This window comes from Barbus barbus (genome assembly GCF_936440315.1).
Source record: "Barbus barbus genome assembly, chromosome: 12".
NCBI lineage: Eukaryota > Metazoa > Chordata > Actinopteri > Cypriniformes > Cyprinidae > Barbus > Barbus barbus.
In genome coordinates, this window is record NC_136740.1 from 18,118,710 (window position 1) to 18,141,578 (window position 22,869).

The following is a 22,869-nucleotide window of genomic DNA, read 5'->3' on the forward strand; positions in this document are numbered from 1 at the left end:
TTTTTAATAAACAATCAGCTTTAAAATGCTACGAAATTCAAATGATGCGGTTTGGGTGCTCTTTAATGCGGACCACAAGCGCACACGTTCGGTAATATAAACACCAGTACCCCGCGTCCACACGGTCCGTGTATGCGTCCGGATCGCGCGAGCGGAGAGTATCGCACTTAATACTCAGGCGCGATCTCTTTAGCACCTCAGTTAAAGCAGCAAGTGAACCCATTATATATTTCGATTTACTACTATAGTATGAAATGAACATGATCAAAAGGTAGGCAATAAGAAAGCCTATAGTACAACTTACTGAAATGTTTTATGTAAAAGCTCATTCAGTGTTTCAAACTGAGGAAATGTATAAAGCTTGTAAACATTGCATTGTAATACATTTACCTCAGAATAACCACTCAGTGTCCATAAACTCATCAGTCAGCTAGAAAAATAACTATAAAGAGGTATATGCTATATTTATGCGCTGTTGCATATTAATATTTTTACTTATTCTGTTGTACATGATTCAACTCCTCCTATAAAATTGCATTTTACTAATGAAGAAAAACAGACTGAATGTGTGAAAGATGTGACAACATTTATAGGATGCACTGCTCTCAGTTGCCAAGTGATGCTTATGGTCCATGATATTGGTACAGATTCTGTGTAACGAACAATTCTTTGTGACTGTATATTTCAAGTTGTAAAAGACATTTAATTCACACTTTAAGTGAACCTTAGTCCCCCGGTCGACCTGATCATCTACAAGATGGATTAAAATGCTGATAAAGCCTAGAAAAGATAAGACATAAACACATGACAAAATGATTGAAATGTTAAAATAGGGGGGAAAAATAAAATGATAATAATAAAATAAACCACTTTTATTCTGTTGCACCTAAAAAAATAATTTGGCGCCTAAGTTTTTCTTTTATAGGAGCCAATGGCTCCTTACTCGATTTTTTTTGTCTGGAGCCCTGTCTAGGCTATTATGAATAGCTTATTTAACATGTTCGGTAGTTTGAGGCATAAAACTGGCTTGTTCTGTTTTATATCAGTGAATATCTGCTCACTTCAAACCTTCATTCATTGGACATGCTGACCTTACAGTTTCAGAGGAGCACTATTTATCTGAAGGACACACTAGAGAAAAAACTTTATCCCCTTTTCTCCCTTTGTCCTTTGTGTTTTTTTCCACTCTATTGATTCTCTTTCTCTCAAGGTTTCTCTTTGTATTTCTTATGCTCTCTGTTATCAGATATATGGTTTGTAACGGAAGGTAAATAGTGAATGGAACTGCTAAGATCCATCTTTTCCCCATTAGCGATTTCATAGGTGTGTGTCTGACTCTGCCTTGTACTATTTCTTGTACTGTTTTTGTAAGCGAGTTCATATTGCATCTGTGTTGTTGACTACAGGAAGTTGAGTACACTACTACTTGGGTCTTGTTTACGTACCAGTGTGGTTTTGACAATGTGATTTTGTTACTGTGCCGTATGTGTGTTTGTATTCTCAGTAGGCTATGTGTATGTTTAGTGTGCTTGTGTGTGTGTGTGTGGGTCAAATGTCCATACAATGATGATAAAACTTGAAATCACCTCATCTGTGGGGACCACCCAAACATCCTCGCAAAGAAAACAGCTTATTAAAACATACAAAAAATTCTATCATTACTTACTCACCCTGATGTCGTTCCAAACCAAAGATATTTTGAAGAACTTTTCACTGTTTTTGTCCAACGAAGGGGGAAGTCAGTGGGATAAATTGTTGTTTCTGGACCTCATTAACTTGCGGTCACATTTTTCATTGTTCGTCAAATTGTTCATGGTCAGAAACAAGTAATTTCGATTGTATTCTGTGCAGTCTGGAATTTTGATTTTGCATCGGCTTCAAGTCGAATTTGTAGAGTTTACCAACAGAAAGCAGTGTGGTTTGAAATTGACTTCATAATATATTGCTGCACTATTGATTTATACATTTTCACTGTATTGACAAAAATCACACTGAGACATTTTTCAAAATATCTTATTTTGTGTTTCACAGAAGAAAGAAAGTTTTGAAACAACAGGACAGTGAATAAATAATGACAGATTGTTCATTTTTGGGTGAACTGTGCCTTTAAGATCAGAGGTAGGGGATTGAAAGCATTATTACCTCAGTATAAAACCTATACAAGTCCCGCCATGACAGAAAAGCGCAGCTGGAGTAACTGTAGCCACATCAGAATTTAGTCTGTAGGTGAGAGAGTGCAGAGACTTTGACAGAGTGTTCATCCAAGAGTGCTTTGAAGCTTCATTGAAGCACACACACACACACACACACACACACTCCTGTCTAACCATTGCAACATTTTGACAGATGCAAAAAATACACATCGATGTCTTCTTTTCTCACTCTGTCACGCACACACATACATGCACCAGTTTGCTCGGTAATAGATTGACTGCGCAGGTCACGTCCTGCATAAGAATAGCTGCCAGCCCCCCTCCTCCCTCATCTGTGCTAATCTGCTTCTCCTGTGGAGAGATAAAGACCCAAATTCTTCCTCTCATCTTCCTGCCGCTCAATTTTGTCCTCTAATGATGTCCTCTCTCGTTCTCCTTCTCTCTCTTTCCGCCCACTCTCTCTTCCTCCTCTTTATTTCCACTTAAATGTCTAGAGGAATAAGGCAGGATATTGATTTATGTGTGCATAGATTTACTCACGTGTATGCAGAGAGTGATGAGTGTTCATTTGAGTGGAGCATCCATTTGACTTGTTTTATACAACATGTTATGGAGTTCGCAATGCATTTAATTTACATTAAATTATGTGACATATTTGCGCCTTAAAGTGGGAAATATTGCAGAATGGAACTTGCATGTTGTCAGTTTTTCTGTATGTGTGAAGGAGTTAAAGAGACGGATCACCAGATAATTACATGGAAACAGAAAATAAACGTTTCTTTCCCGGCTGAATGTGAAACTCTTTTGTCTTTCTGTTTTTGGAATGTTTTAGGGGGGTCGCTGGCATGAGAAGTCCCTGCTGCTCCTGCTGTCTTTGTAGTTCAGCGCGTTCTGTTCTGTTCCACATAGCACACCTCAAATAAAGCATGAGAGAGCAGATAAAAACCCTCTGTGAGACTGTATTGCACAGACATGTCCTCCCGTCACATCTCCAATCACAAGGCTTGTGATTGGATCTGTGGATGTGTGTTTGCCATACATAGATTTTTTTTGGACCAATTTACAGATTTTATTTGTTGCTTTCGTTAAAATAATCTCTAAAAATAACAGACAGCGTTGGTATCCTACCGCAGTAACTTTAGATCTGTATTTAAAGATAGCTGCTGTAGCTGAGGATGTTGTTCCACATGAGCTGTGTTAAAGCGTTGGAGTCATTGTCAGCATGAATCGAACCGCCCACAGCAGATGCTGTTGTAGAGCAATACTTGATTAATGATTGAAGTGGGGGGAAATTATTAAAGAAAAGTTTCCTGTACATCGGCAAGACAAAGAACATGCCCCCTCACACACCTTTTATGGCAACAATCATTATATTTCAAGAGCTTCACTTAAACTCCACAGTGTGAAAAAAAATAATAATTGTTGACAGCCACATAAAAAATCTAATTTTAACGGCAAAATAAACCATCAGCTGGCTGGAGGCATTGGTAGACTATTGAACAAATTAGCATGCAGTTGGAGAGAGGTAATTAGCAAAACAGTTATAAATGTTCACCTAATTAATATTCTCACTTAATTATAATATGCCCCACCCAACTTTTCAGAATGTGCCTTGGCTAAGATATGCATTGTGGTTTGCATCTAGAGAGGTTTTGCTTTGCTAAACATCCACTGATGGATATTTAGCGAAGATATGATTTTGATCTATATAATCTATGTATATGTGAATAAGTGTATAATTGTTTGTTACCTTTGTGTGCATGTAGACTTCTTGAAGAGGCAGTTGGAGCAGTACGTGCGGAAGCTGGAGGTTCCTGTCAGGGTGGTACGGATGGAGCAGCGCTCGGGCCTGATTCGCGCTCGGTTGAAGGGGGCGTCCATCTCCACAGGTCAGGTGATTACCTTCCTGGATGCCCACTGTGAATGCACCACCGGCTGGCTAGAGCCTCTGCTCGCTCGCATCAAACTTGACAAGTAAGTACTACTACTTTTAAGTTGCAACACTTTGAAAATTTCAACATTGTAACCCTAGGATCCAAAGCTGACTTTTCTCCCCTAGTATATTCTGCTGGATACCCAGGACATGTGATGTAATAGTATGTGGGTTATATTTTTGTGAATAAAATTGTTCAAATTTGATTTTAATGATCATTTAAATGTGTAGATTTGCTTAGCTATAATTTACCTAAGTAAGATATGTCTTCATGAAATAAAGAGTGTGAGTGGAGGTTTAGGTTTAGGGTCAAGATGTTTTAAGGCTAACTTCTAGTCTAATTACTAGTCTATAGTAATTATTATTATTAGAATATAAAACTATTTACTTTACTTACTTTTGTCATTTAGCAGACGCTTTTGTCCAAAGCGACTTACAAATAAGAAAAAGTAACTAAAACTAAAAAGTTACAACTCTATAAATACTATCTACCCACATATTTAAGAAAATAAAGAAATTAAATAAAATTAACACATGCATATAACAACAACATTTCAATAATAAACATATCAATGAAAAAATTTAATAAAAAGCTACTACTATCCCTTGCCGGTGTCCCTGCCCGGTGGAGTCGCACGGTAGAGTCGATGGTCTTTATCATATTATTTATTTATTTATTTATATTTATTCATTTATTATTTATTCATATATTCATTTATTTTATTTACATAATCTACATAATATACTGTAATTGCATATTAAGATAAGACAAAAAATACGATACAAAATGGTTGAATTGAATGATAAATAAATAAAAAAACTGCTCACAAACTGCGTATGCATTAAGTAGTAGGAGGATAAATCTCTAAAGACACATGAAAAGTCATTCACAACGAATAACATTGTGTGTGTGTGTGTTTTGGTCTGCACCAATATATATATAATTTTAATATATAATTTTTTATTTTTCTTATATATTTTTTTTCTTTAGATTTAGTGTTAGTAGTTGGGAAATAGCATTCCACTAGTGGATTGACAGCTCACACATATATGCGGTCACAAACACAAAAAAATGTTACACCCAGCACATGCCTTTCATTTCATTTCTGCACTTTGTGGTGGAACATAAAAACAAACCAGTCATTTTCACACACACTTTCTTTTCCGCCCTTTTGGCATGTTGGTTTGCAGAGAGCGGAGCGATCAATAGCTTTCAGAGTTTTTTTCCCAGGCCTTTATTACACTTTTGTAGTTGGGTTTCACCTTAGGCTGCATTTGTGTCTGAAATGGAGAACTTGTAGGGTATAGAAACATGAACTCACTTTCATCTGATTTTGATTCTTTGAAGATATATGCGGAATATTTCTCCCCTCTTCTAAACATGTGCACATGCCCACATACACATGCTGATTCTCTGTGTTGTCTTGCCTCGGGCAGCCTGTTGGGGCATCATTAGCAGATGAAGCTTAAGTCTGCTGAATTTAGGAAAGGAAAGTGTGCCTGCAGTGCCTGAGTGTATGTGCGCGATCCATCCTCATCGCCCGGGTTAGCATCACAGTGGGCTGCTTGGTGCTGATTGATGACACAGGTTTAGCGAGACATCCCCTCTGATTTGTGTCTGCATCTGTTTGAGTAAAGAGAGGTTTGTCTGAGCGTGTGCCAGCTGAATTCAAAATAAAGAAGGGACATTCTGTGGCAGGCAAAACTCATTCTTTCAGGTAGATGAGGTCAAAGCAGTGAAAGTGTATTGCTAATATCACTTGTGTGTGTGTTTCACAGGAAAACCGTAGTGTGCCCCATCATTGACGTGATCAGCGATGACACGTTTGAGTACATGGCAGGCTCTGATATGACATATGGTGGCTTCAACTGGAAGCTGAACTTCCGCTGGTATCCGGTCCCACAGAGAGAGATGGATCGCAGGAAAGGAGACAGAACCCTGCCTGTCAGGTAACAAACTGAAATGCTTATCATGTAGTTAGACAAGTGAATCAGGATTAAATAGCTTTGATAAACCATGTCCAATTGAAGTCAAAGGTTCATAGTAGAATCAAGTACCGTTCTAGTCTTAAAAGGATAGTTCCCCTAAAAATGAAAGTTCTGTTTACTTACCCTGGTGTCATTCCAAACATTTGTGCTTTTATGTTTTCCATGAAACGAAAAGGAAAATAAGAACAAATATTCAAAAAGCACCATAAAAGTAGTCCACACAACTTGTGTTAAATGATGACAAAGAAATTTATATTGTTACAATAAAATGCTATTTCAAATAAATGCTGCTTTTTTTTTTACTTTTTGTTCATCATAGAAGCCTGAAAAAATGTATCATGGTTTCGACTAAAATATTAAAGAATGAATGAATGATTGAATGATGCATTTATATAACGCTTTATTGTGTATTGCTGTACACCCAAAGCGCTTTACAAACATGTGGGGGGGGTCTCTCCTCAACCAGCACCAGTGTGCAGCATCCACCTGGATGATGCGACAGCAGCCACAGTACAACGGCGCCAGTGCGCTCACCACACACCAGCTACAGGTGGAGAGGAGAGAGAGTCAATAAAGGGATAGTTCAACCAAAAATGAAAATTCTGTCATTAAACCTCATGTCGTTCCAAACCTGTAAGACCTTTGTTCATCCTCGAAACACAAATTAAGATATTTTTGATGAAATCCAAGAGCTTTCTGACCCTGCATAGACAGCAACGAAACTACCATGTTCAAGGCCCAGAAAGGTAGTAAGGACATCATTAAGATAGTCCATGCGATGTCAGTGGTTCAAACTTAATTTTAAGAAGCTAGGAGAAAACGTTTTGTGTGTAAAGAAAACAAAAATGACATCATTATTCAACAATTTCTTCTCTTCCGTGTCAGTCTTCGACACACGTTCACATAAGTATCGCGATGCAGTTGGGTTGCTGTCTATGGAGGGTCAGAAAGCTCTCGGATTTAATCAAAAATATTTTAATATTTGTTATGAAGATGAATGAGGGTGAGTAATTAATGACAGAACGTTCATTTTTGGGTCTCTTTAAGCAGCACAGCGGCTTTCAAAATTGATGATATCGCACACACATAGGAATAAATTACATTTTAAAATACATTAAAATAGAAAATTGATATTCTAAACTAATAATATTTCACAATATTACCGTTCTTACTGTATTTTTGATCAAATAAATGCAGCCTTGGTGAGCATAAGAGACTATTGCATTAAATATAATGTCCTTTTTACATATATAATCTCCTTTTTCAGACTGTGTCAGCAATGTACTACTACTGTTATAAAAGTACTGTTGTACTGTTATTAGTATTACTTATTGTCACATATGTTCAGTTTCCACATTTTTGAACAAAGTAGTGCAATAGCCACTGTGTGTACAGTACATTAGTATTGTATTTTTAACAGCTTTTTTCAGATGCCTAATTTTGAGACCTTTTAATGTAAGAGATAGGAATGTAAACAGTAAGTGAACAGAGGTAGAATTGTCACAAGCCAGATTTGAACTCCAATTGCCTGCATGAGCGCCACGAGACAATGAATCACAGAGTATGTGTGTTAAACAGTAGGCAAAGACTCCAATTTGTAAAGGCCTTTAAATGTAATGTAACACTTTTTTTTTCCTTTTTAAAAAGGTATTTAACATGCAACTTAAAGCTGCGGAATATAAAAGTGTTTCTCCAGCCCTGCAGCTAAACACTGCAGTTAACACGAAGACGAGGGGAGCATACCAGCACTTTGCCAAGAGGAGAGTGTGTTTACCTGCTCACCTCATAACTACAGGAGCAGAGTAGCTCTTAGCCTTCTACTGCTTGATTTCTTTACAGATCCTGTTTTTCAGAGCTGCACGTTGTTTTTTTATCACAATGCTCTGACGCCACTCTGCCACCTCGTTTACTTCGTCTCCTTTTTTACTTCAGAGCCTGGTTCTCTGCATGAAAACAACTTGAAAGCATAACAACAACAGGTTCTTACTTGAGGAAAACATGACTGTGAATGAGACGTGCTGCAGGGGATGGATGGAAGGAAAACAGGAAAGAACAGAGAGCGCCTGCTGAGGGAAATGGACGAACATGAGTGAAAGATATTTAAAGAAGGATGTGTTGTTGCCAAAATAGGCACTTGTAAACATGTCATTTCTACTGAAGATCTCATTCTCCTGAGTGACACGCAACGTGCTTATTTGTAACAGAGTGAACAGGAGAGGAAGAGCAGCTTTATTAAGATATGATCATTCCCCTGAAGGGCCTGTTTTGCAATTAAACTCTTTGTGTGTGTTTTTTGTTTTTGTTTTTGCATCATCTATCAGGACCCCCACTATGGCAGGTGGTCTCTTCTCCATAGACAGAGATTATTTCCAGGAGATTGGCACATATGATGCAGGCATGGACATTTGGGGAGGAGAGAACCTGGAGATCTCCTTTAGGGTCAGTCGCAATGGTCAACCACCACAATTCCACTTGTGCATATAGTGCATATAAAGATATTGATGATTTTTCATACTTTGAGAACTAATAATTGTTCTTGTTTATCAGATTTGGCAGTGCGGGGGGACACTTGAGATTGTCACGTGTTCTCACGTCGGTCACGTGTTCCGTAAGGCGACGCCATACACGTTTCCCGGTGGAACTGGGCAGATCATCAACAAAAACAACAGACGGCTGGCAGAGGTCTGGATGGATGACTTCAAGAACTTCTTCTACATCATCTCACCTGGTCAGTCACGTTTACATGGTACACATCTGCACTGTAAACAGATACACAGGGAAGTTTGAAAATACATCAAACACAACACACAATGTACATAGGGGAGTGCACAACTCAAATAGTGAAATGGTTACTGTAAATAAAATGTAAACACACAAACAATATAGACATATGGGCATTATATACAGTATGTAATAGTTAAACGATTAATCGCGATTAATTGCATCCAAAATAAATGTTTTTGTTCACATAATTTATGGGTATGTACTGTATATATTTATTATGTATATATAAATACAAACACATGCATGTATATATTTAAGAAAAATATGTTATGCTTATATAATAAATATATTTAAATATAATTATATGAATATAAATATATACATATAAATACATGTAAATATTTTCAAAATATATACTGTATGTGTGTGCTTTTATATATACATAATAAATATACACAGTGCACACACATTTATTATGTAAACAAAAGCTTTTATTTTGGAAGTGATTAATCGCGATTAATCATTTGACAGCACGAGTATATAATGTATAACAAATAATACAATACATAATTTACAATATTTGTTATATGAAAAATAGTATACAGTATAATACAATATATAATTTACAATATATAATACACTACCAATCAAAACTCAAAAGTTTTTGAACAGTAAGATTTTTAATGCTTTTAAAGAAGTGTCTTCTGCTCACCAAGCCTGCATTTATTTGATCTAAAGTACAGCAAAACAGTAAAAATTTGAAATATTTGTACTATTTAAAATACCTGTTCTCTATTTTAATATATTTAAAAATTGTATTTATTCCTGTGATTTCAAAGCTGAATTTTTAGCATCATTACTCCAGTCATATGATCTTTCAGAAATCATTGTAATATTCTGATTTGCTGCTCAAAAAACAACATGTTGCATATTGAAAACAGCTGAGTAGAATATTTTAGGTTTCTTTGATGAATAGAAAGTTCAGAAGAACAGCATTTATCTGTTATATAAATATTTTGTAACATTATAAATGCCTTTATCATGACTGTTGATCAATTTAAAGCATCCTTGCTAAATATAGATTTAGCAATTTATATTGCTAAAAGAAATACACTGACTCCAAGCTTTTGAATGGTTTAGTGCAAGGATCCTCAAATCTGGACCATTCCTGCAAAGTTTAGCTCTAACCCTAATCAAACACACCTGAGCATGCTAATCAGAGTCTTCAAGATCATTAGAAAATCACAGGTAGGTGAGTTTGATCAGGGTTGGAGCTAAACTCTGCAGCAGATTGGACCTCCAGGGTAAGATTTGAGGAACCCTGGTTTAGTGTATCAGATAAATGCTGATCTTTGGATGTTTATATTAATCAAAGAATCCTTAAAACAAATGTACTCAACTCTTTTAAATATCAATAATAATAATAATAATAAATGTTTTGTGCTGAAAATTTAGCCTTGATCATAGGAATAAATTGCATTTTAAAATATATTCAAATAGAAAGCAGTTATTTTAAATAGTAAAAATATTTCACAATATTACTGCTTTTGCAGTATTTTGGATCAAATAAATACAGGCTTGGTCAGCAGAAGAGAATTCTTTAAAAAAAACTTACAAATCTTACTGTTCAAAAACTTTTGATTGGTAGTGTACATAATACAATATATAATGTACAGTGTAGTCATACTTCATGCAGGTGTTTGAATACAGACACAAATGTGTGTAAATAGTTCCCATTACGTCTATGCATACTAGCATTACTGTGGCGGTAACCAAACCTATTCTTCAGGAAAACAATAATTACTAGGGATGCTTAATTATCATAAAATCATGATCACAGATTTTTGGTCAATATTGAGATTATTTAACACGATTAATGGTGAGCGACTTGCCCAAAATGTTATACAGGTATCACAGTATTTCAGTAAAAAGTCATTTTATTTCACAATAATGATATGTATTATTATAGTTAATGATAGAAATTTTGCAATTCTCAGTTCCTCATTTTTTTATACCAGAGCAAGCAACAACTAATGCTTGGCTAATGTAAGTAAAAAGTCAAACTAACTGTAATATCAAGCATGTCCCACAGTAAAGCAACAACAATTATTTTATGACAAATATGGAGGGGCAAAAGAGGAGTTAATAAAATTATTAATAAATAATTAAATGTTAATAAAAGGAGTGGGCTGAATTTATAACACAAGACAAAATGTGGGCATCATTGCAAAATAGAATGCAGCACAATAATCTTTTTAACTCGATAATTATATCGTTTTCATAATCGTTTTAAGCCAAAAAATTTAAAAATCCCTTGTGGCAAAGCTAAGAATGTAACACATACTTGTTTTATGTTATGAATTGCACTTGGACTCATTTCACCCATACAACACATGCAATCGATGTTTTGGGAGTCACACATAGTTCAAGAATATAGCAGGACACAATATTGCCAATTCTTGAAATAACATTTCCTTATCTTGTCTCTCAGTCGAGTCTCTTTGCCTTTCTCTGTCTTGGTGTCTTTCTATGACTGTCTCTCTATCTCGGTGTCTGTCTCTTTAATGGTGTGTGTGTGTGTATTATCAGCGCTCTTGGGCATTCGAGCCGTATTGACTCAGAAGGAGATGTTGGATAATAGATATTAATGTCACTGTCAATTGTGTCCAATGCTGCTCAGAGCTATCTGCGTGACTGTGTGCGTATTGTGTTATTCTTTCCCTCCTCTACACAAATGCCTTTGAATACTCTCTCCTTATTGTTAGGGCTGAAAGGCAAGCATCTGGACAAAAAAACCCTAGCCTTCAGTATCAAACTTCAGCCTGTAACTTGTCCTTTAGCATTTGTGCTACAAACATGAATGATACCACGAGTCATGACGCTTGTGGAGGAGAAGTGTTTTATTACATTTGTAAGCGATCAGGCTTGCAGTGTTTTGTCTGGGGAACAATAAAACAGTTACACTGAAGTAGAGCTCTAAACCATATCCAGCACAGTACACAGTTGTTTGTCTTTTGAAGAAAATATTCCTGACAAAATAGTGAGTATTTTAATCTCACAATTTCAGTATGTATTTGAGTGGACGAAAAATAACATTGATGAAGTTTAAAATTAAAACCAAATCTTTAGATATAAATATTATAATGCATGTCTTTCACCCTGTTTTGTGTTATTTATGTGCTATTATAATATTTATAAATAATTTTTGCTTTGATATATTTTAAGTGTTAAAATGTTAATGTTAAAATATTTTTCTATTTAGCGTTATTTTAATAAAGTTAGTATTTCATATTAAACTTATTTAATAGTTCAAATTTCCATGCAAGTTCTTTGCTTTAAGTTCTCATGTAATATTTACATATTATTTCAGCTTTATTTCATTTAACAAAAGTGATTTTAATAGTTTTAGTTAACAATAACAATACTGTTTTTACCTTGTCTTTATTATCACTGACAAAATAAAGAAACCTTAATTAATAAACATAATTGGCAGTAATTTTATTGACATGTTTAATAGTGCCACTTATTAACCACGCACAGCATCCTAGAAAATGTGTGTTTGTTTGTTTCAGGTGTGACGAAAGTGGATTATGGAGACATCTCATCCAGAACATCCCTGAGACAGAGACTGCAGTGTAAGCCGTTCTCCTGGTACCTAGAAAATGTCTACCCAGACTCCCAGATACCACGCCACTACTACTCGCTGGGAGAGGTCTGTATCGCTTTCTCTCTCTCACACACACACTTATGCTGATAGCAAAAGGGAATCACTGCATAGTGTGATAAACACATTTCTGTGTGTGTTAAAGAAGCGCAGGTGTGAATTAGCAAGGAATGCTTTTTTCTCGGGGTTGACTATGTCACAGGAATTGATTGGGGTTTTTTTTCTTTTCAATCCAGTCACTGTGTTCAGGAAATGAGAGACATTTATTCTCTCCTAGTCTGCTCTCCCTCTGTCATCGTCTTGTTTCCTGTTCCGTCTCTCACCCTTTCGTTCCATCTGTCCATTGCTGCCTCTCTTTTTCAGACGTTCTTATGAATAAAACATGCGTGCCATCTCTGATGTCTGAAACTCGCTCAGAACGGAGTCTGTTTGTTCTTCTGACTGGTTAAGGCTCTATCTTCCTTGTGCTGTCTACGGTTCATTCCCTTTTAGCTCATCTTTGTCTCTCCTCGCCACTGATGGTGACATTGTAAGGTGAAAGGCAGGACACAGACAGAATAATGCATGGAGGATATGATGTCACAATAATGTTCCATGTGTAGCCAGTAAAAAGTTTGGGGTTGAAGTTATTGAAAGAAGTCTCTTATGTTCAACATGACTGCATTTATTTAATCAAAAATACAGTAATGCAGTACAGTAAAAAAAACTAATGTTGTACAAATATTATTGCAATTATTTTAATATATTTTTAAATGTAATATTTTCCTGTGATGGTAAAGCTGAATTTTCAGCAGATATTACTCCAGACTTCAGTGTCACATGATCCTTCAGAAATCATTCTAATTTTGCTATTTATTCAGAATCAGCTTTATTCGCCAAGTGTGCACAAACACACAAGGAATTTGTTGTGTTTTTTAAGAAGCTATTGGTACATACATACATACATATCTGACATGAGAACAGAAACATTTAAATGACTTAACAATAAATAATAATCTGTATGAATCTGGAACAGAAGATTTATGGACAGATTTGTGCATTATTTACTCTATATATACAGCTGTATAGAAAATATGCATATGTTTTTACATAGTACTTGAGAGAGGCAATAATTAGAGATGGAGAATGAATTACAGAACACAGGTAATAATTCCTGTGTTAGCTGTTTAGGCTGGAGATGGCATGGGGGAAAACAGTTTTTATTCCTAGATGTTCTAGTGCAGAGAGATCTGTAGTGTCTGCCTGAAGGGAGAAGTGCAAACAGTTTGTGTCCGGGGTGAGAGGGGTCATTGTCATTGTTGAAAACAGTATGCTGCGTAAGACTTTTGTGGAAACAGTGATACTTTTTTCAGGATTCTTTGATCAATTGATTGTTCAAAAGAACAGGATTAATTTGAAATAGGGCTAGAATTTTTTTGTAAAGACTTTACTGTCTTGTGATCAAAATAATGCATCCTTGCTAAATAAAACTATTCATTTCTTTTGAACAGTAGTGCATGAAAAGTTTTAATAGCTTGCACAATAAGATAAAGCAGTAAGAGAGGCTGGGTAAAGTCCCAAGATCGATCTTTCACTCCATGCCTATTTTTGTATATGACTGAAAATGTATTAGTGCACTGCTTTCTGTCATCGCATTCTGCTGAACTAACTCACTCAACTTCATAGTGTGGACTGTTTTGTTTTATTTATTCATTTATTTTTTATTTTTGCAGAAGAGTTAGTTGTGTGAAGAAGCATTAGCAGAGAGAGAATTGGCATTATAAGTGAAAATAACCAACTGAATCATAATCAAATCAGATTGAATCAGAATCGTAATCTTAACCATTTAAGAGCTGGTGAATCTGAATTGCAGTCATTTTGAATCAAAATAATTGTAGAATCTTTGGAAATACCCAACCCTTTGAGGGGCTATGCATTACAATGATTATAACTGAACTATTAAAACAACCAAGTATTAAATCAGCATTTGCATGAAACACTGGCTAAATATAATAGCAGTGAAGCTGTTAAATGTGTTTGTCATGGTTTAAGCCCCACTGATCTTGACGTTTGTGTAACTCAGTGTTTTGGATGAAAGCAGCGATCTGTCTTTCCCTTCATCTGCTGTCTTTCATCAAGTACACAGTTACGTGTGTATGTGTGTGTTTGATTGGCACAGTTGTCTTTTAGTTTGTCGATACTCCCCCCTGGTGTGTGATAAGCTTTGGGTAATTAACCATGTTTGACACTCAGACAGAGACGTGACTGTGTTTATTCATGCAGGAGAGCTGCTTGAGTGTGTCTAATCTATTTGTGTGATCTGTCTGATTGCAGATCCGTAATGTGGAGACTAACCAGTGTCTGGATAACATGGCCAGGAAAGAGAATGAAAAAGTGGGCATTTTTAACTGCCACGGCATGGGCGGCAACCAGGTCAGCTCCTTGCATCTTTGTCACTTTTAAAACATAAACTTGGTTAGAGTAATCATGTTGATGCTTGACATGTACGGCACTGATGTATTGTGACCTTTTCCACGCGCTCAGGTTTTCTCGTACACAGCCAATAAAGAGATCCGAACTGATGACCTCTGTTTGGATGTGTCTAAACTCAACGGTCCGGTTATGATGCTCAAGTGCCATCACTTGAAAGGGAACCAGCTCTGGGAATATGACCGTGTGGTAAGTGTATAAACGTGAAACAGATCACAAAATCTCATTTACAGTAATGCTTTTACTGTTCTATGGGGCAGGGCATTACACCAAGATAAATGTTAAAATACACAATACTTAAAAGACCAGTATTGCGAGCTAATCTTGTCTGTGTAAAGTTACATGCTTCTGGAGGGCTACCTTCCTGCAGACTTCAATTTCAGCCCTGCTCCAACATTCTTGCCAAGTAATCCTGAAGATCTTAATTGATTGGTTGGCTGGTTCAGGTTTGTTTGATTAGGATTGGAGCTAAATTCTGCACGATAGTGGTCCTCCAGAAGCAGGGTTGACTACCCCGGTAAAAAGCCTTGCTTGATGAGCAGAAAGATATCTAAAAGAGTTGTTAAAAAGACTGATTTTTACAAATTTACTGCTGAGATGCACATTTTTGTATAGCTTGTACAGAAGAATTCATGCGTTTTAATGAAAATACAAGTTTATGCTTTTAATCTGTTATTTAATGCCTTCCCCCTTGACTTCCACTTCAAGTCAAATATTGTAAATATTTGTCTTTACAAACTGACAAGTGCAAATTGCTGCTTGTGGTAATTAAGAACATGCCCCAGATGTTGTTGATAGAGCTTAATTTGTTTTGAATCCAGAATACTCCCTGAGCATGTTGTTTTATCCAGGACAAGCCCCCAATCCAATTCTGTCCAATCCTGATACTGGAGGGTCACCTTCCTGCAGAGTTTAGTTCCAGCCTGCTTCAGCACACCGCCCTAGATGTTTCTAGTAATCCTGAAGACCTTGATTTGCTGGTTCAGGTTCGATTGATTAGGATTTGAGCTAAATTCTGCTGGATAGTGGTCCTCCAGGAGCAGGGTTGGCTACCCCTGGTAAAAAGCCTTTTGCTTGATAAGCATAAAAATACCTAAAAGGACTGATTTTGACAACTTAACAGTTGAGATACACATTTTGTATAGATTGTACAGATGAAATAATATGTTTTAACAAAAATACAAGTTTATGCTTTTAATCTGCTCTTTAATGCCTTCCCCCTTGACTTCCACTGCAAGTCAGATATTGTAAATATTTGTTTTTACAAACTGACAAGTGAACATTGTTGCTTGTGGTAATTAAAAACATGCCCCAGATGTTGTTGATGGAACTTAATGAATCCAAAATACTTCCTGAACATGTTTTACGAGCCCCAAATTCTGCGAAATTCTTACAAAATCCAATCCTGTCCAATCCTACTCCTGAAGGGTCACTTTCCTGCAGAGTTTAGCCCCAACACACATGCCTGGAAGTTTCCAGTGATCCTGAAGATCTTGATTACCTGGCTCAAGTGTGATTAATTCGGGATAGAGCTGAACTCTTGGAAGGTGGCCCTTCAGGAGCAGGATTGGACACTTCTGGAGTAAGAACTAAACTCAGCAGGTCCTCAAGAAGATCCAACGTCAAGGTATCAAGGTGAAATTCATACAATTATGAATGAAAATTATGACTTAATGACATCTAGGTGATGACAAAGGTGGTCAATCGTGTAAAACAATGTTCCAAACCATAATTGTGCACCGTTCTCTCATGCATGCATGTATGCAGATGTGCTGTTGACTTGATTTTCACCTCAAAGGTCTCAATGGCCTCATATATGTCATATAACATCAAAGACAGCCAGCTAACCCTGTAAAGCTGTCTGTCTGTGTAATGTATATGCACGAACATACACCCCATGGCTCCCCTTATAAACACTGTTGAAGGGATGCTAGTTTAGTTAGATTAAATCACCTCTCTGTCAATCTTAAAAGTACATCACAACGCACCTTCAGGCCTGAGGAGAGTGAATTATCCAAGGGGAGGAAAGATTGCTTTTTGCAATCCTCTGCTGTTGGCTTAAAGAGATGCCTGTTACTCCAAAGCCTCCTCCTCCTCCCACTTCTCGCCCCAGATTCGAAGCCCCCACCATGCTGGCCTGGTGCCCGGAGAGACGGAAAGCTGCACGAATAGAGAACTCGAGCAGAGACTTTCCACTGTCAGATAAAGGTTCTGTTTTTCTCATGGGGAGAGAGAGAGACAGACAAAGTGGAAGGAAGGGAGATTCACAGTGAGAGCGATCAGGAAATCCCTTGCCAACAAGAGCACCTCTGCTGCATGCATTACCATACATTACCTTCACAGGCTCATCGACGTGTGCGTGCGGCCTAACACCTTACACTGTGTGTCTTATAGGTTCTGCCGCTATCCTAATTGTATCTGTGCAGCTTAATGCTTCCCGCTAGACTGAAACTCTAGAGCACCCAGCTCACCTAAGGCCCATTACACACATGCTCCACTGTAAAGCAATCCCTGTGCATCGACAATTTGTCTCTGCCCTGGAGCGCACACGTTGTCCAGTTGTGCGTGGAGTGGCATACTGCGTACTATCAGTAGTATTATATTGCACTATGAATACTGAGCACAGGAATACCTGGATGACCTACTACATTTGCCTGAATGAGCAGTATAAATCTAGCTCACAACATGGGATCCCACAATGCAGTGTTCTCAACTTGAACTTGCTTTTGTATTGTGACAAATTAAGCGTAATATCAGAAATGATCTTTAACTCTCCCTTTACTCATTTGAATGGACACCCAAACATTGAGACATTTAAAGAAAATTGGCCTAAAATGTCATTTAATAGCATTTACAGAGCTCTATGGTGAGGGTCCTGCCAACATTTTCACTGGTCCAAAAAAACAAAAATATTTGCATGTGTGTGTGTATCATAAAATGTTTCTTTTCATAAAATGATAGATTTTTGGAATTCAATTTTGTAATTATTATGTAGATATTAATAATGTAGATATTTAAAAGATATATTTATATTAGGGCTGTCAGTCGATTACAATTTTTAATCGAATTAATTACATGATGTGTCGCAAATTACATTTGGCTGTGAAAATACCCCCAACATATTATTTAAAACTATTCTTGTGTTAAATGAGAAAGTATAAATTACACATTACAAATAGTAGCTTTAGAAAGAAATAATGTAGTTGATTCAACATAACATCTCAGTTTTTGTTCGTTCATGTAATGGAAGTCATTGGTAACCAAAACAGCTTTGTTACAAAGCGTCTTCAAAATACCTTCTTTTATGTTCTACAAAAGAAAGCAAGTCATTCAGATTTGAGTAAATGATGACATGATAAAAAAAAAATTGGGGGTGAACTATCCCTTTAAAGTCCCCCCCCTCCCCTTTTTTTTGTTTTTAATGAAATAATACTCTAAATAAGAAACTAAAACTGCCAGCAGGTGGCGGTAAATGTCTTTATGAGTCTTTCATTCATTCGATTAGTTGAAACGGCTGATTCGTTCAGGAATTCAGTAAACCGCTCTCTTTATGAATGGGCCTATGAATCATTGATTCACCAGATTCGTTCAAAATGTGAATTCATTCACAAACTAAACAGTTCTGCTGTGTCTTTATAGTTAATATTTTTGTTGGCAAATCTGAGCAAAAACAGACAATATTGTGTTTAAAATATAAAAAAATATAAACTTCTTATTTACTGAACTGTTATATAAAATCACATTTGCACTTGTTATATTCGAGACAGAAACAGCACTCGTGTGATATCATGTGATATAAATATGAGACAGAAACTCATACAGGGACATTTTTGTCAGCAGCCATATCACCCTGTAGCCCAAGACTGGTTGCCTACTGAAGCTAAGCAGGGTTGAGCCTGGTCAGTACCTGGATGGGAGACCTCCTGGGAAAACTAGGTTGCTGCTGGAAGAGGTGTTAGTGAGGCCAGCAGGGGGTGCTCACCCTGCGGTCTGGGTGGGTCCTAGCGCCCCAGTATAGTGATGGGGACACTATACTGTAAAAAGCACCGTCCTTCGGATGAGACGTTAAACCGAGGTCCTGACTCTCTGTGGTCATAAAAAATCCCATGGCACTTCTCGTAAAAGAGTAGGGGTGTAACCCCGGCATCCTGGCCAAATTTGCCCATTGGCCTCTGACCATCATGGCCTCCTAACCATCCCCATATCTACTGATTGGCTTCATCACTGTCTCCTCTCCACCAATAAGCTGGTGTGTGGTGGGCGTTCTGGCGCACTATGGCTGCCGTCGCATCATCCAGGTGGATGCTGCACACTGGTGGTGGATGAGGAGATACCCCCCTTACTATGTAAAGCGCTTTGAGTGCCTAGAAAAGCGCTATATAAATGTAACGAATTATTATTATTATTATTATTTTTGCACCAATACCTTGAATTTTAGGGCATAACTGCATTTATGGTGTTGTTGCCCTACATCATATTTCTCAACAATCAACTGTATGAAATGTAAGATGACACACAGGTCTGGAGGCGGGGCCAGTGCATTAACTGTGTTAAAATATTTTAATTGCGTTATTTTTCAGAACTAATTTAGTGAACGCGTTAAACTGACAGCCCTAATTGATATATATATATATATATATATATATCAGTTAGGGCTGTCAGTTTAATATCCAATATATATTATAATATATATAAAATACCCAATCTATTATAATATATATAATCTCACAAAACCTCCTTTTGTTGCCATCCTCATTTTTAAAAATGGTAAATAAGTAAATAAATAAAAATGTTGCATTTTTACAATATTTTTTCTTCAATTATTTACTTTTTTTTTTTTTACATTTTCTAGTGATTATATACAGTACATGTACATAATTCAACAAATGTGACATTTTGTGACAACTGCTGGGTGATGATAATTGGATGCCATTTGTGGAACATAACATATAGCATAGTGAGATCAATATGTATTATATAGCAATATATAGCAACAATTCCATTCTAAACATAACCAGTGTTTTTGCTCTGACGTCTCATCCACAATACATGTCTGTCTCTCTTTCTGCAGAAGCTGAGCCTGGTACACGTGAACAGTAATCAGTGTTTGGATAAGGCGTCTGAAGATGACAGTCAGGTGCCCAGCGTCAAGGACTGCACCGGGAGCCGCACGCAGCAGTGGCTGCTCCGCAACGTCACACTGCCTGAGATATTCTGAGCCCGCACACGGACGGACAGATGGACAGACTCTCACAACGTCGCTGGTGGAGGGAACGTGAGAGAAAGGACGGCTTTCCTCTCAATCCTGGTGGTCTGCCTTCAAATGATCTCAAAGAACAGAACCACATATGTATATGAATCTCCCCATCACTCCACCTTGCAGAGGAAAAGAACGAACGATGGAGAGAAAGACTCATGGAGAAAGAAACTTGAGTTTGATGCCGTTATCCTCCTCGTTTGAGGGGCAGCGGGCATTTTAGTTATGTTTACGAGAACGCCTCCCTTTTAGAACATCAGTGTGTGTGTGTGTGTGTGTGTGTGTGTTTATGTGTGTGTGCGTGTGATGGGAATGCGTGAGTCACAGAGTATTCCACAGGAGTTTCGCCCTTTTTTAATTTAAATATTTTACAAGCCTTGTAGAAATGAAGGGTATCTAGCACATGAAGGAGAGGCTGACGTGTGTCTGAGTGCATGTGAGATTTCAAGTGTGTCACATATCAGGATGGATCTCCTGTCTGTGGACTTTACAGTGGTTTGCTATCCGTTTGAAGCAGGGGCTCCCCCTACCGGCCACCGACACACACTGACCTGCCTATCAATCTTCATCTCAGCCAGTGGACTACCTACAATCAATCACCCTATAGATCTATAATCAATGAAAAAAGGATGACTGTCTGACCAGGATGTTTTTCATATCATCAGTGTTTATGTAACTTTTTTTTTTACAGCGGAGGTTGATGCTTTTTTTGGTTTCTGCATTTTTGAGTGCCACGAACAAGCACTTTTCACTTGTTTGGTGTTGTTTTTTATGTCAAGTCTGTCTCTTAAAGATATTATTGTAATTTAACACACAATTTCAGGACAGTCCTGAACTCACCCCGAATTGTTGCCTTCCTTTGGGTTCCAGCCCTTCATCTGACATGGTTTTCCCATAAGCACGTGGGTTGATCGGGAAGAGATGGATCATCTTCTGTCTTATCATCCAACTGTACAAGGGCTCGGTCTCACTGTGTACATGCACGAGAAAGAACTCTTTCGTCTGATATCTTGCTTTGTTTACGTTCACTTTAAATTGTTACTGACTTTTGTGTAGAATTTCTTTAATTCATCAACAGATTTGGCATCTGAAGGTGAAAGAAGGCTGCTTGCCACATTTCAACTGATGTCTGATAGCCTATAGAGATTGTCCTGCATTTCAGGTTCATGAATTTCATTCTTCTGATTTTATTTTCAAATGGTCTGAGATTTCATTTCATTGAGATTTGGGCTGTGATGGTTGAAGATGATTGGAAAATGAAATTGAACCCCTCTGTTTTGAGATTTGTCATGTGGAATTAGGATTTTTTTTCCCTTGAAAACTCTTGACCCTGTCTAAATACTTTAAATGGTCTGTACTCTTTGTGTCCTGGTCATTAGTCCAGAATGTTTGTACCAAAAAAAAAAAAAAATCTAAAACAAAAGATTCAAAATAAAGATAACAAAATGACAAATGTGAATTTCTAAATTAGAGAATCTTTAAAAAATTCAAGATTCTAAACAGATTCTAGATTCTGAAAAAGATTCTAAATATAGTCTACATTCTGAGAGGAAAAAAAACTAATTCTAAGTAATTATTGTAAATTGTGAGATTCTGAATTGTAAGATTGTAAATACAGGTTCTAGATTCTAAAAAAAGATTTCAGTTGTGTGATTCAAAGTGATTCTGGATTGTAAATAAAAGGGCAGTTTCATTGCAGAGGATGGGTGAGGATCTTGCAAGTATTTGGACAGGGCTTCAAGATCATCTGTAGAGATGTGTGAGTGTGAACAAGTGTGTGTGTTTATATTTGTCAAAGGGATGTCTTTTGTTTTTGTCTTTTTTGTTGAATTGATGAGGGTCTGGCCTGCTGATTGGTGGGTTAGAGAGCCCTGTGTTGAGATGATCCGCAGGCTGGAGAAATAAACCACAGAAAGTTTACAGTCCAACTTCTCTATTAGCCTTTATGATCTTTGTTGATGTGCACACACATAGTTTCATGGTTAAACTGAGAACTGCGCAGTTGGTTTTAGTTCCTCAGCAGTGGTTAATAGGTTGTTGTTGCACAGTGCGGCACCATGCAGGGTTGTCAAGGTATTGTGCTGGATTTTGTACTCTCAGGCTTAAACATTATCAAAATTATCATAACTTTTATAATTCTCGTGCAAGTGCAAGGTTCAAGTTTCATGGTTAGAGTTTTGCCTTGCTTTGGTTTATCACTTGGTGGTGCAGTCATAGACCTCTTTAGATACTCAACACTAAGATCTCAGACCCCTGCACTCACAAGACAGATAACTACTTGCAGTTAATGATCTAATTAGCCAGTGTTTGCATTAGAGAAATAAAATTGCAGAAACTCATTAAAATATACTTTATTTCATCTTTACTTGAAAAGTAAATCATGTTTACTACGAAAATATATTTTTATTTTTTTAAACTAGGATATATTTCAAAGTATATTTCACAAAGCATTGCAAGTTGTAGAAAATAAATTCACACATTTTTAGTTTAGCAAATGAATGATAAATGCTGATTATAATCAATTACCATAGGAAAACTTGCTTTTGATATACAATATCCCCCTTCTCTGAGCGTGAACGTCTGCTTTCCCAGAATCATTTCATCTTTTAAAACTGTTGATTGTGTAGCAGTGATTCACTTGTGTTTCAAGGCAGAATAAAATACTAATTGGCTGATGGCG

The 22,869-nt window shown here is 37.0% G+C and overlaps 1 protein-coding gene across 1 annotated transcript in view; it reads left to right on the top strand.

Moving 5' to 3' along the window:
* LOC306878268 (polypeptide N-acetylgalactosaminyltransferase 1) overlaps window positions 1-22,869 on the top strand; it is a 119,331-nt gene extending 96,462 nt beyond the window's left edge. The window contains exons 6-13 of the mRNA XM_079430509.1: window positions 3,920-4,127; window positions 5,866-6,036; window positions 8,397-8,514; window positions 8,623-8,803; window positions 12,372-12,511; window positions 14,777-14,875; window positions 14,987-15,121; window positions 20,004-22,869. Coding sequence (XP_079286635.1) covers window positions 3,920-4,127; window positions 5,866-6,036; window positions 8,397-8,514; window positions 8,623-8,803; window positions 12,372-12,511; window positions 14,777-14,875; window positions 14,987-15,121; window positions 20,004-20,150 — 1,199 coding nt within the window. The 3' untranslated portion in view covers window positions 20,151-22,869. The remainder of the gene's footprint in view (window positions 1-3,919; window positions 4,128-5,865; window positions 6,037-8,396; window positions 8,515-8,622; window positions 8,804-12,371; window positions 12,512-14,776; window positions 14,876-14,986; window positions 15,122-20,003) is intronic.